The sequence below is a fragment of the Pristis pectinata genome, chromosome 15 (assembly GCF_009764475.1).
Source record: "Pristis pectinata isolate sPriPec2 chromosome 15, sPriPec2.1.pri, whole genome shotgun sequence".
Lineage (NCBI taxonomy): Eukaryota > Metazoa > Chordata > Chondrichthyes > Rhinopristiformes > Pristidae > Pristis > Pristis pectinata.
In genome coordinates this window covers 17115209-17132933 of record NC_067419.1, presented here as the reverse complement: position 1 = coordinate 17132933, position 17725 = coordinate 17115209, and the positions used below count along the sequence as shown (strand labels likewise).

The window sequence follows — 17725 nt, the reverse complement described above, 5'->3', positions numbered from 1 at the left end:
AATAAAACAGCAGAAAGACTTTCCTGCTGATTCACAGGATACTTCTGTCACATTGTCACAGCTTTAAAGGGATCTTCCATCATCTCTGTATCAGCTAAATGTGCCATAATACAGAGAACAGAAAGCAAAAGATAGACACAGAAAGTCTTGGCTAATTCTCGTTTTAGATAGTAAGAGCTATGGAGTGTGTTTCATCTTCTGCCTTTAAAAATAAGTAACCAAAAGGCTCAACATCAGTGATACACAGTATTGGAGATTCCGTTTGTCCTCCGATGGCATGTGATGAACGACAAAAATCCTGAATGCAATTGAAAGGGATGAACTTTGCATTTTGCCCTATGAATTGTTTCATTGTTTTTGTGCCTCTATTAAAAAACAAATAAAATATACCTTTCATTTAATTATTGTTTGGAACAGATCTATAATTGCCATTGTTTATTCTAGTAACTTATGCTGAGACATTTATGGTAAACGGAGGTTGAAACTCTCCTAGGGATATGCTTACACTGCTGAAAATCAGCTGGTTTGCCTTTTCTTTTCCTCACTTCAGTTAACTGGCACCAGTAATAGATGCATGATCTCTGTGACATCATTAAGTTAAAAGACAATTCCTAGGAATCTGCTCCCAGTGTAATGCGTTAATTTTTATATGATAAATATTTAATTCAAAGAAACAAGACTAACACTGAGGGACATTCAGAAAATGACTTCCAATTACATGGTGTCTTTAAATGTTCTCAGGTTGTCCCAAATCATTCATTGTTAATGAAGTAATTTTGAAAGGTAGTCACTATTGCAAGGCAGGACAACAAAGCGGCCGATGTGGACAGACCAAGCTCCCACAAAATGTGATAATAACCAGGTATTGTTTTCATAATTTTTTTTTGAAGGATACATCTTGGTTTGGACAATGGTGATAACCCCCTGATCTTCAAAAACATGTCACAGGATCTCTCATGTCCTCTTGATAGAGCAAATGAGTCATAGTTTAGGGTCGCATCTAAAAGAAACCACCTCAAATTATACGGTATGCATTTCAGTGTGTGCAAACATGCTGTCTTCCTACACTTTCCTTCCACCTTCAGGGAGGTCCCCAAGAGCTGAGATACTGGTTCTTCGGTGAAACATTTAAACAACTTAAGTTTTAAAAGTTAATAAGCAAACATCAGTATTTCATTTTTGTCTTGTTTAAATGACTATTGTCTTGACACCACTCAACTTCTACTGAAGAAAATGAGTAGAAATAGGTCTGCTATAATGCTCAGTTGGTAGCAATCATTTTAACTTGATTGCAGGGGGTATCTTGCGGCAAATATTCAAGTGTAGTCTGTTGTCTGGGTTTTTTTTCCCACAGATTTGTTCCTTTAAAAGAGATTAAGTAAACACTTCTCACTCATTAACACCAGCTTCTTAGGATTCATGAACCTTTGACCCTGGCTAATCTATTGGTTAAAACAATCATTTTCCATTGAGTTGCCTCATATAGTTATATCTGATATCTGACTTCTGTACTGATTTTTGTAATTTTTTTTAAATGGTTACGCAGTTCAAAGCCTTGCTCTGCAGACATACCAAACACAGATTTAATTCACATTTGATGCTCTCTGCTAGCATGAGTCATAGCTGCTTGTTGTGAAATGGAACAAGGAACCAACAAGCAACAGTTCCAAATCTGCCTGTTCATGGCACTCTGTGCATCTCATTGATACACGGCCAGCAGCCTTTGATGATCAGACATTGCCCAACAGTGGAGGTATTCTATCATAATGTAGATTCGGAGCACACAAAGTGACAGGGAATTGCTTGTACCTCAGACTTTCAGGAGACACTCCTCGTCTTCATGTCACCATTGTTCAACCTTCAAGATTAAAGTAACACCAAGGAAATAATGGATACTCAACAAGGTATTAATCTAACAAGGCTGACATCACAAATTTGAAGAGGAAGCCCATTTATAATCATCACCCATCTCTCACTATTACTTGGCCCAAAATTGTGATGAGCATTTCAGTTTTTCCAGCACTTCAATATTCTTAAATAATTATATTATTTGTTTCACTAAGTGAAATTCAATTAAAACTACAAAAGATTTACTCAAACATCTTGTAGAATATCCAGGAAATACTCATTGGACCAGAATCGATTGACCCACCTTTTAAAAATATAAAATAACACAAAAATAATTCAAAACATAATTTGCACTTTGCCTCTTAATTTGCAAGCCTAGAATCCCCACTGAAATCCATGGTGTTTCAGATCCTCTCCCAGGTGATATCTGGTGCAGGATCCAAGTGGTGATTCCCCAGTACAATGCAAGAGAATCCCAACAAGACTGGGCTTTACTGTTGGACTCCATGGGGAGTCCGGTAACAGAGCACAGTAATAGATTTAGTCCCTGGAATCTATCAGTAAATCTCAGACTTGCAACCCTGATGTCTAAGACTTGCTTCTGTTTAAATGGCTGAATGCCAGCTGTTTCCTTTGGAACCATTGGCTTCAGCCAATTAAGACCCACTGCCTTAACAACACTATTAGTTGCTGCTGTGTGACAGACTGAAAGATTATGTTTTATTCCAGTCAAACTTTGTTGCCTCACCTCAGTGCTTCTGTTACAAACAAGTCCCTCAAGAACAGATCTATCATTGGAAATGCCTTTGTTGTTACTCTTTCACTCGTGATAAGCAACTATACATCACAGCAGAAAAAGTCAGTTAAACAGTTTGGAAACAGGCCCATCAGCCCACCAAGACTGTGCCAACAACCAAGCATGGGAGAACAGCAATCTGTACTTTAGAAATATTAGTGTGGCAAAGCTTCAAATTGGGACATTGGTGCTGGTACAAAAGAGTATGGCTATTATGTCAAGTGAAAGATTCAGGATGTTCAGAGCTTTGTTCTGGGTTTTCAGGCTATTTTTTTTTTGCATTTCAAAGGCTCTCTATTTCTTCATTACAATTGACAAGTTCCTAATCTATTGCAAAGATAGCAAATAGCTCTCTGATTCAGGCAAGTGTTTTGTGATGTGTGGAGAATTATTTGCAATAAACATTATGGGATTGATGTCTGAAATAAGTATTTCTTTATTGTTTCATTAGCGTAGCGGTTAGCGTGACGCTATTACAGCGCCAGCGATTGGGGTTCAATTCCCGTCGCTGTCTGTAAGGAGTTTGTACATTCTCCCGTGTCTGCGTGGGTTTCCTCCGGGTGCTCCGGTTTCCTCCCACATTGCAAAGACGTATGGTTAGGTTAATTGGGTTTAAAATGGGTGGCGCAGACTCATTGGGCTGGAAGGGCCTGTTACCATGCTGTATATAAAAATTTAATTTAATTGTGTGAAAGCAGCTCGGGTCACAGAGATTAATACATGATGAATTATCTTCAAGATCTTGTTAATCATGATTGTCATAGAGTCTCACAGCATGGAAACAAGCCCTTTGCCCAATCTGTCCACGCCGACCAAGTTGCCTACCTGAGCTAGTCCCACTTGTCAGCGTTTGGCCCATATCCCTCTGAAGCTTTTTTATCCACGTACCTGTCCAAATGTCTTTTAAACATTGCAATTCTACCCACCCCTAACCACTTCCTCTGGCAATTCATTCCACATTGCTACCACTCTCGTGTGAAAACGTTGCCCCTCAGGTCCCCTTTAAATCTTTCCCCTTTCACCTTAAACCTGTGCCCTCTAATTTTAGACTCCCCTACCTTGGGAAAGGGACTGTGACCGTTCACCTTATCTATGGCTCTTGTATATGATTTTATATACCTCTGTAAGGTCACCCCTCAGCCTCCTCCACTCCAGGGGAAAAGAAGCTCTGGTTTATCCAGTCTCTCCTTATAACTCAAACCCTCCACTCCCAGTAACTTCCTTGTGAATCTTTTCTGCAACCTTTCCATCTTAATGACATCTTTCCTATAGCCGGGCAACCAGAACTGCACACAATACTCCAAGTGCAGTTTCACCAATGACTTGTACAGTTGTAACATATCATCCCAACTCCCTTTATTCAGTGCCCTGACCGATGATAGCAAGTGAGCCAGACACCAGCTTCACCACCCTGCCTACCTGTGTCGCCACTTTCAGGTGAAGTACTTTGGGCCCACGAGCAGCTTGGTATTGGTATATTATTATCACTTGTACCGAGGTACAGTGAAAAACTTGTCTTACAAACCAATCTTACAGGTCAATTCATTACACAGTGCAGTTACATCAAGTTAGTACAGAGTGCATTGATGTAGTACAGGTAAAAAAAACAATAACAGTAGAGTAAAGTGTCACAGTTACAGAGAAAGTGCAGTGCAATAAGGTGCAAGGTCACAACAAGGTAGATCATGAAGTCATAGGTCATAGTCCATCTCATTGTATAAGGGAACTGTTCAATAGTCATATCACTGTGGGGCAGAAGCTGTCCTTAAGTCTGGTGGTACATGCCCTCAGGCTCCTGTACTTTCTACCCGATGGAAGAGTAGAGAAGAGAGAATGTCCCGGGTGGGTGGGGTCTTTGATTATGCTGGCTGCTACACCAAGACAACGAGAGGTAAAGACAGAGTCCAAGGAGGGGAGACTGGTGTCCGTAATGCACTGGGCTGTGTCCACAACTCTCTGCAGCTTCTTGCGATCTTGGGCAGAGCAGTTGCCATACCAAGCCATGATAAATCCTGATAGAATGCTTTTTATGGTGCATCGGTAAAAGTTGGTGAGAATCAAAGGGGACAAACAAAATTTCTTTAGCCTCCTGAGGAAGTAGAGGCACTGGTGAGCTTTCTTGGCTGTGGCATCCACGTGGTTTGTCCAGGACAGGTTGTTGGTAATGTTCACTTCCAGGAACTTGAAGCTCTCAACCCTCTCGACCTCAGCACCATTGATGTAGACAGGTGTATGTACACCACCCCCTTTCCTGAAGTCAATGACCAGCTCTTTAGTTTTGTTGACATTGAGGGAAAGGTTGTTGTCATGACACCATTCCACTAAGCTCTCTATCTCGTTCTTGTATTCCTTGCCTGGATAACGTGCAGAATTTTTGTTTTACAAGTGCCATACAATGATCAGCTCCAATTTGACATTCCTTGGCATTACCAACATCAAATTCTCCATGATTAGCAACCTTGGAGGTGTGGGGGGGGGGGGGGGGGGGAAAGAGGGGGCAGTCACCCATGACAGGTAACTGGAACAACCAGATAAACGTGTGTATAAAAACAGCAGGTTAAAAGTTGAATATTCTGTAACAAGGAACTCACCTCCTAACTCCCCAAACCCATCTACATGGGACAATTCTGGATTGAAATGGAATACTGTCCATTCCCCTGGATAAATGCAGCTGCAAAAATACTAAGGAAGCATGATGCTGCCCCAGAGAAACAGCCCTGCTTGTTTACCACCCCATCCATCATCTTAATCAAACACCATTCCTTCCGCCACCAGCTGCTCTGCATATTCTCTACATCATGCGACACAACTTGGCAGATCTTCTTTCACGGCACATCTGAAGCCACAACCTTTATCACCTGGAACGTGTAGGGCAACAAGCTGCCTGCTACGCCATCCAGACAAGTTGTTAGGCATCGATTGAGTCAAAATCCTGGAGCTGCTAGCATTGTGATACCTTCTACAGCCTTCCTGGAATGGTTTAACGGCAGCCTCTCAAAGGCATTCAAGGATGGGCAACAGGTGCTAGCTTTGCCGATGACGCACACATTGCATTAAAGAATAAAAGGACAGTTGTAATTCTCTTTTGAACACAATGATCATCTATCCTATCTTTAAACAATTTTCACGTATAAAACAGCAGTTGCGTAATCTGATGCAGGGTTAATTGTACATTCAGGTGCACCGAATTCTTACAGCAGGTGCTTCATATTTTGTAACCGGAAATTGCAATTTTACTTCAAGTAGTTGTCGCGTAAATTATTAACAGTGTTGCAGGTCATCTGTCTGCATCTCTGCTTCTGTAAATCATCGAACGTAATTTAGCAGCAGTAAATTTATTGAGTAACCCTGCCTATATAAAATCGGTCTGATGGTCGATATTTTGCGCCTTTGGACAGGCAGGAGACGGAAGCCGAGAATATCACATCTATCAGATTCGTAACACATTCCTCTACTTCAGGGGAAACAATGCCCCTTTGTTTTAAAAGGCGTGTGCTGCTATTACAGGAGATGCCGGAGCAATGCTTGAGTTGCGCGTCAATATCGTCAGCATACATTTTCAAATCTACAGTGGGCATTATCCAAGTTCCAAACCGCAGTATTTTAAGATTATTAATGACAACAATGAGATGTGTAACACACTATTCGGGCTAGACTTGGGTATGGGGTAAAGAATTAGAATGGGCACGTGTTAAAAAATGACCCCAATGGCAAGTGTGTAAAACCTGCTCAGTCTAAAGGTAACAGCAGTAAGTTACTGGAGACCGGGACAACACTGGCCTCCACTCGTTGAGGTCTCGGAAGTTTACATCGCCATTGAGGGGCTGTAATTATTTTAGTCTGTTTTACTCACCCACTCTCAGTTCCTGTCCGAAGACGGTTTTCTCTCCGAGGGCAGAGCAGTTCCAGCGGCCGTACCTGAACTGATATTGACACTCGTTGATTCCCATCTGCGCCCCTTCCCCGATCACGATGATGGCATCCGGGCGGCTCTGACAGATCGCCCGCTGCCGGGGCGCCAGTCCTGGGATCTTGTTGCAAATGATATTCGCTCCCAAGGCGACAACTGAGGACAGCGCTCTAAAATAGAACAGCGACAGAGAACAATAAAATCAAATCACTGCATTAACGATAAAAACAAATCGTCAAATCTGGAAGGTGACTGCATGAATTGGTGAGCCCTCTGTGCAAAATCACATCTGCAAGTGTTTCCAAACCAGTAACTTGGTTGAATTGGCACCCGTCCACTTTCTGTCCAGAACAGAAGTCACTACATTGCACCAGGCGGAAAGCCGCCAGAAGGTCTGCAGTCATGTAATCCTTTCCCCGTTTAACACGGAACTACAAGATGAAGGGGTTAAACCAGAGAGCACGTCCTACAACGTAGAGATTTCCATTCTCTCCCCCTCGCGAAACTCCTGTCCTTTGCGATCCCCCTGTGAGGAAAATAGACCACCACAAATTTTCTGAAGCGCCCGGCTGAATAATGTACAATCAGGCCAGAGAGGGAGGGAGAGAATGTGTGCATGTGGATTAATTTTAAACGGATGAAATTCAGAATGGGAAGGAGGGGAGAGAATTAGTATAACACACAGCCAAAGTAACACGTACTTTGCCCTACCTAGTTCAGAATGCAGGGCTGAGCGAAACGCTCCCCAGATAACGAGCGCAATGTGCTTTTCTCTTTTCCTCCCTATTCTGGCATAAAGTAAATGCCAATTTGATAGAGATATATTTAAACATTTGAGGGGGAGGGGAGAAATTACCAGCTCACTAACTGGCGGTGTGAGTTGTATGACTGTAGCAAGTGTCAGCCGTTGCAACAACTAAAGAGCAGAGTAACGCCAAGGTATGACCAAGCGTCTGATGAAGACCCGAAAACAGATAAAAATGCAAAGCGCTTCATTAGAATTTACAGGCGAAACGGCAAAGCTACGGCGGAAACTGACTTCAAGATTTTCGAGGATTTATTTTTTTTAAAAATAATGTTTGTTCTGACTTACAGGTAACTTCCGCTGGTGAGGATAAGAAACATCTGCGGGTAATAAACTGACAGGAGCACACTGCGGGATAACAAGATGATCATAGCCGCCCTCTGCTTCAACTCCTGCTGGTGCTGTTTGTTTTATTATAATGAAAATGCTAGATGCTATATGTGAGCTCGTTCTTTGTGAAATTCCTCGGCAATCAGTCTTGTCCAGTGTCTTGCCGCTAGATTGGCGTTTTTGCCTCTCTTTCATGACGGAGCAGTGGTTTGCAGTTGTTGGGAGTTGCTGTTCAAATGGTTGAGTGTTTTGTGAGAGTTCATCTGCTCTCAGGAGACCGCCTGTTGCAATTGGGCAGACAGGCTAATCCCAGCCGCTGCAATCCGCCCACTCCCTTTCAAATCACAATGGGGCAAAAAATGACAATGAAAGTCGCCCTGATCTGCTTACAGACAGCCAGATAAATCCTACGACCATCTTACTCACTTTCTAAAGGCGAAAATGGCGAATAGATCTACAACTCAGTGCAACAAAATGGAATTGATCACATTTAAGGGGTCGGGTGGGGGGAGGGGAGAGTGTTTCCCGGGGTTCCGACTAAAAATATCTGTTTGTAGCATTATGCTTGTTGCTCTAAGAGGGGCGAAGATAATTCCTGTCTGAATAGATGCATCACTTTAAATATGTTCTAGAGGCAATTGGTAATGTATGCTTAAGGCTGACGATGCTTCTGTTGTTATTTGGAACCCTAGATTTGACACACTATGTGTGAAAGAGAAAAAGAATGCAGAACTTTACAAATGCAATAGTCATGAATGTTGACCGCCACACACATTTACTGCCAGTCATTGGGTGTACATGATAGAACACCAACATTCAGCAGAGTGGGAGGAAGCCAATGGTCAGACAGAATATCATGGCATTTTTAAATGTCGGATGGATTAGTAACGAAGGCCCTCCATGGACGTCAGTCGTAAATTCTGACCGTAGGGAGAGTCTTTGAAATATAATTATTGTCCGGACCTTTGATCTAAAAAGAACTTGTTCGAACCATTTTGACTATTGTGGGTAAAGGAGTGGAAGGACGACCATGTTCCATAGGCAAAGAGCACCTTGTAATTGTACATACGAAGCACTTGGTGTGGTACCGCACCACAGATGATTGAGAAAGGCGTTCTTTGTGGTGATTCCCATGAAACAGGGCGTCGAGGACGCATGGGGGGGGGGGGGGGGGGGGTGGCGGATGGGCGAGGAGCAGGTGTTTAGCTTGAAAAAAGGGTTCACTGTTCCAAACGGAAAACGTACTCTTTTGACGAAGAGAGGCCGATTTGGGATAGGGCGAGGAAATGATAAATGACATGGATTTTTAGGATACATTTAGTCTCTTAATTTGAAAGCACATACTTGGCAGTCATATGAACGATGAACATAAGAGCAGGAAAAGTTTGGGCAGAAATAGGCAATGAAGCCCCCAGCGGCTGCTGCGTCGTTCCATGGGCACACGGCTAACCTGACTCTGGCTTCAACTTCACCTTCCTACCTGTTCCCCAGAATGTTCCACCACCCACCCCGCAGACCAACCATCGGAAATACCCGGCCTGAAGCACATTTAATGTCTTGGCTTCCACAGCCCTCTGCGGTGAAACGTTAAAGTTGCGCAGAATGCCAATACCAGCGAGGCGTGAAGCACTGAAACAGATCGACTCTAATAAAAAGTGCCATTTCCGAGGGACGTTGTAAGCTCGTCCCACACCAACAGTTGTCCCAATTCTATCTCACGGACAAGGCAGGCTTTACGTTAGTGGGAAAATGAAATATTGAAATATGGTGCCCGCCCAGCAGTCCTGCTGAAGCGGCAATGCCACCCTGCAAGTACTGTTGGCATCAGACCTTCCAGGATGGTGAACTGCACACTCCCTGGATTTAACTGGGCAGCCTAGGTTTTTCGGTATCATGCCACCGCACATACTTTAAACATCGCCATGATCTAACATAGAAGGGGTGAGCATCTACGCACGTGTTTAAATCGCACGTGTGCAGAGCTCTCTGGTCAGCAAAATAAGACTTGAAGCCCTTTGCCTGCTCTCCGATTGGCTCCCCAGTCTAGCTCCCCTAATAGAACATGAAGCTTGTAAGGAGTTAAGTGAAGCTGGATAATTCCTGACAGAGGATCTAACGGGTTGAAATGGATCAAATTCTATTCTAACACGTGGTATTTTTGAATTGAAACTGTAATTAATGGAGAGCGAAGTTGCCAGTGGTAACAATGCACCTGCGAGTTGTGATTAGATTTCCCAAACTTAATCTCCGCACTAGTGTTATAACTGGTTCCTGAGCTCCCACGTGCTGCTCGCAACGAGTCAGTGCACAAACCACGTTTGCAAGGACGCCGCTTCAACGGGCCGATCAGACACAAACAAAACTGTGGCTAAAATTATGAGATCACGAGACGTGGTGGTCTCAACATATCATATAACATGAAGCCAGCTTTATGATCCTCCCCCTCCCCCCCCAAACATACATTCCTTTATACTCTTATCGGGCTTCTGGCCACTGGGACGCTTTGCTTTTTAATCAGCATTGGGGGCGGTATTAACCAGAATGTGTTTACATTCCTCTCCAGCTCTGTTCCACCTTGAATGTAGAGCGCCGGTAAGCGGCCGTATTTTTTGTTAGAAACAGAAGTACTTTAATTCAAAGCCAATATTTCCCCACAGGAGAATGTGTATGAACTCTTCGCACAAACACAAGTAATGTTTACATTTTTACAATCAGTACTTTCGTATAGTACAGTGAAACTTCCATCAACCTCGTTTTTATGAAGAAACGCCATGTGCTGTCTACTTCACAACAATGTATGAGAGGGGCTTCATGGAGGTTGTATTATGCAATAACCTTCCGCCACAGGTCCTCCTCATGAGGTCCACTCTGCTGGAATGCATGCCACAGCTGCACCTTGTGTTCCAGTCGGCAACACTTGGTGAGGGACGATGAGAAGGCCAGCAAATGTCTGTAACCGTGGGTTTAAGGGTAAGGAGTAAGAGATATAGAGAATATAAATAAGATTTTTTTTCCAACCAGAAGGTGATTGGAGTTTGAAATGCACCGAGGGTGCTGGAGGCAGAGGCTGTCACAACACGAGCACCTGAATCGCCAATGCACAGAATGCGACTGACCAAGCGCTGGGGTTAAATGGGATTAGTACACATGGGTACTTGATGATCAACAGGGGCAGTGAGGGCCAAAGGGCCCGTTTCTGTGCTGTGTGGCTCCATGACTGTGTCTGCCTGAAATAGAATTATGCGTTTTTCGCTTGATGGCCTTCCAATAATAGTTGGTGCTCGTCTCAGTGCCTCCCTGGGAACAACTGGTACAGCACTAAGTCAATGGGTGCTCTGGAACTGCTGGTGATGATCTGGGGCAGAGATCAGCACAAATCACTGCAGGAGGCGAGTGATGGCCACTTCCCCATCATTTCCTCAAAAATACCCACAGTGGCATGGAGGTTTTGTGCACACAAGAATCACACTAGGATGCCCTTCCTCAACACCATCCAAACTACATTGTGGTCCCTGTTGAACAGTTCCAGGGAGAGGAATGAAATCAGAAATTGGTGACCAATTTCTTTGCTGAACATTGACTGCAAGATCCTGTCCAAGGCTGTAGCCAACAGGTTCAGTGCTGCTCTGGGGCAGGCCATCCACTCTAGCCTGCACTGTACTGTACCTTAGTGAGACCTCTGAAAGCCTTGTACTATTCAGGGATATGATCATGCAGGAGATGGTCAGGGGATTATATGCTTCCCTCATGTCTGGGCCACAATAGGGCATTTGGGAGAATATTTCCCCATGTAAATACAAGATGAGCTCTCGAAAGCAGGGCTTAAGAAGGTAATCTATAATTAGATCCAGCAGCTCTAAATGGTTATATGCAAGGTAGTCGTAATCAAAGAATGGAGTTGAAAGCTTTCAAATTAGTCCTGGAGTCAGGGAGTGTCCCTCTCGCTCTCGCCTTATCTTTCAGTCTTTTGCCACATCCAAAGTGGCACGGTGGATGGATATCCCAGGCAACAGAGGCAGAGGCAGTCAGGCTAACGTCTCCTTATTCAAGGATGACATCATTATGTTTTCTATTAATTTTATAGGTTGACATTGCTGGTAAGGTCAGAATTTATGCTCATCTCCAATTGCTCAAGATGGCAGTGAGCATCTTCTGGAAAAACTGCAGTAATGTGACTGTTAAATCACAAATGGACAACTTGCTAGAGAATAGTAAAGAGTGAAACACATTGCTGTGCAACTAGAGTCACATAGAGACTTAACTGGGTAAGGGCAGCAGATTCAAATTTCCCATCCTGAAGGGCATGAGTGAACCAATAGGCTTTTACAACAAACAGATAATTGTGGTCAACTTTATTGAATCAAGTTAATCTTTTTATTTCAGGTTATTTCATTAATTCTAGTTTAAAATTCCACAGCTGCCATTGCTGGCACGAGCACATGACTCTGGATTGTTAGTCTAGGTCTCTGAGCTGCCTCTGGTAATTTAACCATTGCACCAATCACTGACCAGCACTCAGTCCACAAGCTCAGAAGCATTGCTGACCATTTCAAATGGATGCTGGGAACTGGCGTAGACCAATGCAAGAGTGAAGCCATGTTCCTGGACAGACAGATCAATCAATACTTTGTACCCATCACTATTGTCTAATGTCCTCAAGGTGCTGAGTATATAGTTCAGCAGCCCAAAGCCTGAACCAAAAATTAATGGGACAAACTCAAAGCAAGTAGAAGTGGTTGGAGTTTTCACTCACCTTAACTGTCAGGAACTTGGTGATCAGATGCAAGGTATTTGCAGAGTTGCTCTAGGTGACCCAAGTTTGGCCAATTCCCCACAATACCATTGCCATAAATCATAGGAACCATTTTCCATTTTGTCTGGAGATCCATAGGGACATCATACATGAAGGTCCAACCAAGTGGAAAAAAATGCTCCCAATGCTACACTAATCTTTGTGTGTGTGGCTGCCCCAGGGGATGCTGAGCCTGGAATGCAAACAATGTCTTCATGTGTTCTCAGATTTTACCCAACCTCCACTCTGAGAAAGCTGGATCTGACCCCACTAACCAAATCGACACAAACATCCCAGCAAGTTGGATCCTTACCTTCTCACACCACCCACTCCTCCTTTGGGTAGTGGTCAGCTCAGAATGTGCAAAGTCTTGTAAGGAGGCAAGGGAGTGAACCCAGTTGATCTTTTATCTGATCAGACGGCCCACACTATTCAGCAAAACATCCCATTGCTGATGAGCAGCATTAATCACAACTCTAAAGCAGAGTGGTACCCATACAACACAAGTGTCCCACACCATGACATTTTATGATGCTCTTAACAATCAGTTGGACTCATGGTCCTGTTCTGCTGGGTCCAGTACTATTGTAACACTATTACAGTAATTTCTATTTGTAACCAGTGAAACAACAAACTCTGTACGTTTATGAATGTGTATGCATAAGGGTGCGTATTGGCATTGTCGAATCCGAGATGGTTACTAAATACTGGACCTTAAATTCAAGAGCCTTTCATTTAGAAAAACTCATTGCAGAGGAAAGGTTAACGGTACTTGCCCGTACCTTTGAGCTAGAGGTGGCGATTCCACTTCAGAAAGTTGTTACCAGGTTTCAGAACCATTTCTTTAAATTGTCTGTTGGCCTGAAGTCACTATCGGCACAATGTGCCGTTAAAATTGCACATGACCGAAAGTACAACTGATTTATGAATCAATTAATCATGACCCACCTATGCTATGATATACCAACAAACATAATTTGTTCAAAAAATGTGGCATATAACCCGCGAAATATTTTACAAAGAAATTTAGGAAGACTTGCGTAAAGTGCAAGTTCGTCAATGGAGCAGAGCTGAAAAAATCGAAATTTGGCTGTGAATTCTGCAGGTTCCTACTGGGATGCAATAACGAAATGTTTACCACAGGTAGGAGTTCTTGAAATTTACAGTCAGCCCATAACACCAATTCGGTTTATGGGACCACCGAAAGCCATATTTGCCGTTAAACACTTGGAATAACACCAGATGCAGAAATACATTCGTCTGCTATTTTTGGCGCATCCCCGAGAACAAACTTCAGGTGGAACTACTCCCTCAACCGACCATTAAAGGAATATATAAAATCAACGCGCGCCTTACGGTTCATTCTTGTTATTAGAAAACCTTGGGATTGTAAAGTGTAATATCTGGATTTGCTTGCTCCCAGGTGAGAAATGCGCCTGAATCTAACGGATATCTCAACGACTTTATTTTGCAGGATTTGGGTCAGAAACACGTTGTGGAACCACATAATCAATCCCAGGGACCATACTATTTTCATTGTTGTATTTTTTGAAAATGGCTAGCACTACCTCTAGGATTTCACCCTTTATCGTCTTTAAAACTGAAATTGTCTTGTAGTTTGTAAATAATCGATATTTTGAGTAGTACAGGTAGTGCCCAGAGAGTCATCTACAGATGCTTTGTGTACAACATCTGGTAGTCGTAATATATAGTCAATCCAGTTGCTGTTTTAATCTGCAACATTCCGTTAATCTCACGTCAAATGCATAATCAATGTTTTTGGACCACTTTACTCTCAATTAGCAAATTTTAAGCCACGTTTTTATTTAAACCAATTAATAGCATTAAAAAAATCGAACTAATCAGGCTGTTTAGAAGGACGAGTTCAGATGGAAACGTAGCTCAATTTACGTTTTAATTAAACTGAAATGTGCAGTGGCTCAGCATTTGGAAATATATGTTCGTTACAAATCAACAGATAACCGCCTGCTAAAACGGGCAGGATGCTCGAACCTATCTGGCGAAGGTCACATCATCTGCGTTAAATATTTCTGATGGTAACAGAGGGGTTTCCCTGTGTGAAAATCTGCTGTAAATAAATGCACGTTTTGTTCGACTTTAAGATTTAAAAAACTGCCACAACGCCTAGAAAATTGAAGTAAAATAGAAAATACTCAAAAGAGTGGTTCAGACTCCATTGTGCTCTTATTTTCGTATAAATCCCTATAAAACTTTAATTGTCTTTATGTATCAATATTATAAACTATTGTTTTTGAAATTTGGACGCTATTTCTTCATGTCATGTGGGAAGTATTAGTTTGTTATCTGTATACCTAAAGTTACTAAGGCCGCATACTTTTTTTCTGATTGGAAAAAGTGGGATTTAATTCTAGTTCATAAATTAGCATATACTATACAACTACTCGTTGGATGACTCCCGGGACAGGAATGAAACTGAGCTATCAGATAATGGAAATAAAAAAAAAACGAACTGCCATTTTAATGCAGATGCAGTTTGCCCGTGTAAAAGGGAAGTTATAATTAATGAGCCGCGAGGGAAGCCTAAGTGGCTCAATGAATGAAATACACTGATATGTACATACATCATCTGTTGTTCAGATATTAGTTTCCAGTTAGATGTGGCATCTGGAAAGTCAAAGTCTGGAGGCGGATATTCTGGGTGCGTGACCGTTTGATTTTCAGTGCCGATGACTATGCCAATTATTTGTAATAAATGACCAGTTTATAGAGACATTAGGGAGCCAAATCTGCCGGCATCCAACCTGATAACATTCCGCAAAACGGGAAGGTCGTCCTCCCTCTACGTAACCTATCTTTTGGGAAGGTACCAGGTCACTTTATCCGGTCAGGATTAATCCTGGTAAATATATATGGGCCAGTCGGGAAAAGCTTCAACTTTAAGGCTTAATGACCTCACAAATTCAAAGGGCGAAATCAAGACATTCATTGTGCACAAAGCCACCACTGAAACCTCCTATCCGGATATCTTTCAAATATCCGCCAATAATATGGTTCGGCTCTGAGGCATAACCACACAATCAGCAAATGCCAACCCATCCTTGCAAACTTTGGAATAATTGTACCAGCCTCCGCGCTAAACAAAACTACGTGCCAACTTCCAGCTTCTCTGAAGAGTAGCATGCACAAGTAAATATCGCCTGAACTGTCATCCATCCCGATACGCCGATGTCCCGCCTGTCAAGGTAGCTACCCTTCCATCAGAGTCTCTTACTGAGCATTCTCCCATCGACTTGGATCGCGAGGAATGGACATAACGAAGACGCAGTCCCCTTTGCGCTAAAGGGCTGGTCATAAGCAAGGATTGGTTTTGCTAACAAGGTGGTTGTTGTATTTTCCAGATCAGGGGAGGGAAATAACTCACTGTGGATCAGAGCGAACATAATCCTGCATAATTTGGCTCAAGCCTTTCCTTTTAAAAAAATAACAATTGATCTAAATATCAACCATTCTTTGAGGATTTTTATCTGGGATTTCAGCTGAAAATTAGCACGGTTCAGTCCTGAGCTTGAATCGGGGCTGTTTAAACCCTTTGCCTTAGGTGGTTTCTTTCTGGCACAATAATTTTGTTTGTCTCATTTTGATCTATGTTGCTAACCGATCTCCACATTTCATTCAATCCTTGAACTCGGAACGCATCCATGCAATTATCAGATGTATCGACTGGCCTTTTCAAGAGATGGGGATTTAGCCGGCTCTCAAAAAAAAAAACGTTGTGCATTCTTCATACAAAATCCCACAACTATGCAGCAGCCAAAAGTATTTGAGTTCAGAGAGGATAACAGGTAGCAGCGCATTCTAACAAACCGGGACTGTTGGGTTAGTGCTGAGGAATGTGGAAATACAACTTAGCCTTGCAACTAATAAGGGCATAGAGGCAAAGAAGTTGCCAAATATTCATAAAAGCGCAACCTGTCTATTGTGAGAAAAACTACGCATTAAATCGATAAACCGAAGACCCCGATTTTCGGATAGCAGGTGTCCGCGTACAAATTCTACAACTTCGATCTCTTTATTTCGATACTGCTCTTTCTTCTCCGGCGGTCTGCCCGCGCTAAACGCGACTTTACTCCAATCTATTGCATCAGAGAAGGGCAGGCAAACCAGTTGTCAGGTAATTTCAACACGTATGTATGATGGATAGCATCGGTGATTCTGCCCAGGCCTGCATGCTCGCTATGCTTTGAATCTGACTGCTAGAGATCTCATATCAACTGATTATGATTTTTAATGACGTTTTTAGGAGAGATTCAATACAAATTCATTTCATGACCAACATCATATATAGAAATAACCTCTTAATGAGTGCGGCCCCATACATCCCTACATAAAAAGATCCAGAATACACAATATATATAGCTAGAACAGATTCCCTTTGCCATTCATAGCCAATGAACCATCCACCTATAACGTGATGCTTTAGTACAAATACAACATTAATTCACCTCTCCACAACTCTTCCCCCCCCCCCCCCCCCCCCAAACACACACACTGGTTTCCTCCTTCCAACAAAATGTTAGTTTCTCCACTTACCCTAACTTGACGTAGATGAGACCCAGGCAGAGAAAGACAAACAGAATCCACCGTCGAAAGTTCCTGTGCATGTTCTAGAATCAGGGATTCGCCGAAAAGCTCAAATTCTGCGATTTTATCGAAATTTAAAAGACACAGAAGCAGATTCACAAAACCACAAGCAGGCTCATAAAAAATTAACAGCCCTGTTTCATCGGTCGGGCGAGACTCAGATCACTGCAGAATATGCTCCCTTGCGCAGTATCAATGATGGGACACTCATATCCTTCCAATTCCATGTGGATCCCTTCCCCATTTATATTCAGCTCACATAAAGATGGGGAAACGGACCGACTCCACGGTGTAACCAAGGAAGGACACCAGAGGGTTATTCCGGGTCTGCTCGGGCATTGCATTGCATGTGTTGTTAACTTGTCCCGAATTCTCCTGTGTTCGGCTACCTAATATCTTTGTTGAACTGTTGGATTGTCGTAGACGATCGCCCGTTGGAGTTGGTTTAAAATATCTTGTAACTCGTTCACCTCGAACTCCGTCTGATGACATCCATTTACCTGCTGATATGGTTTGCTGCAGAGCGGCACGGTCGTCACACAAGAGGAAAAAGAGGGAGATGCAGACAGAGAGATACGCCTCCAATAAATCAAGATAGCAAAACGATGTCTGAGCAAGCTG

General features: G+C 42.8%; 1 protein-coding gene across 5 annotated transcripts in view; it reads right to left on the bottom strand.

Moving 5' to 3' along the window:
* Window positions 1–17725, bottom strand: part of wnt7bb (wingless-type MMTV integration site family, member 7Bb) — a 108361-nt gene that overhangs the window by 69416 nt on the left and 21220 nt on the right. For 3 of the 5 annotated variants that reach the window (XR_007957496.1, XR_007957497.1, XM_052029993.1), the window contains exons 1-2: window positions 7648–7890; window positions 6498–6724 (exon numbers count right to left, since the gene is read on the bottom strand). Coding sequence is in view for 3 of the 5 variants with exons in the window: in XM_052029993.1 (XP_051885953.1) it covers window positions 6498–6724; window positions 7648–7730 (310 nt within the window). In the remaining 2 variants the exon portion in view is untranslated. Of the gene's footprint in view, window positions 1–6497; window positions 6725–7647; window positions 7891–17053; window positions 17652–17725 lie in introns of those variants that run through there. The other 2 variants (XM_052029994.1, XM_052029996.1) reach the window with 2 other exon arrangements.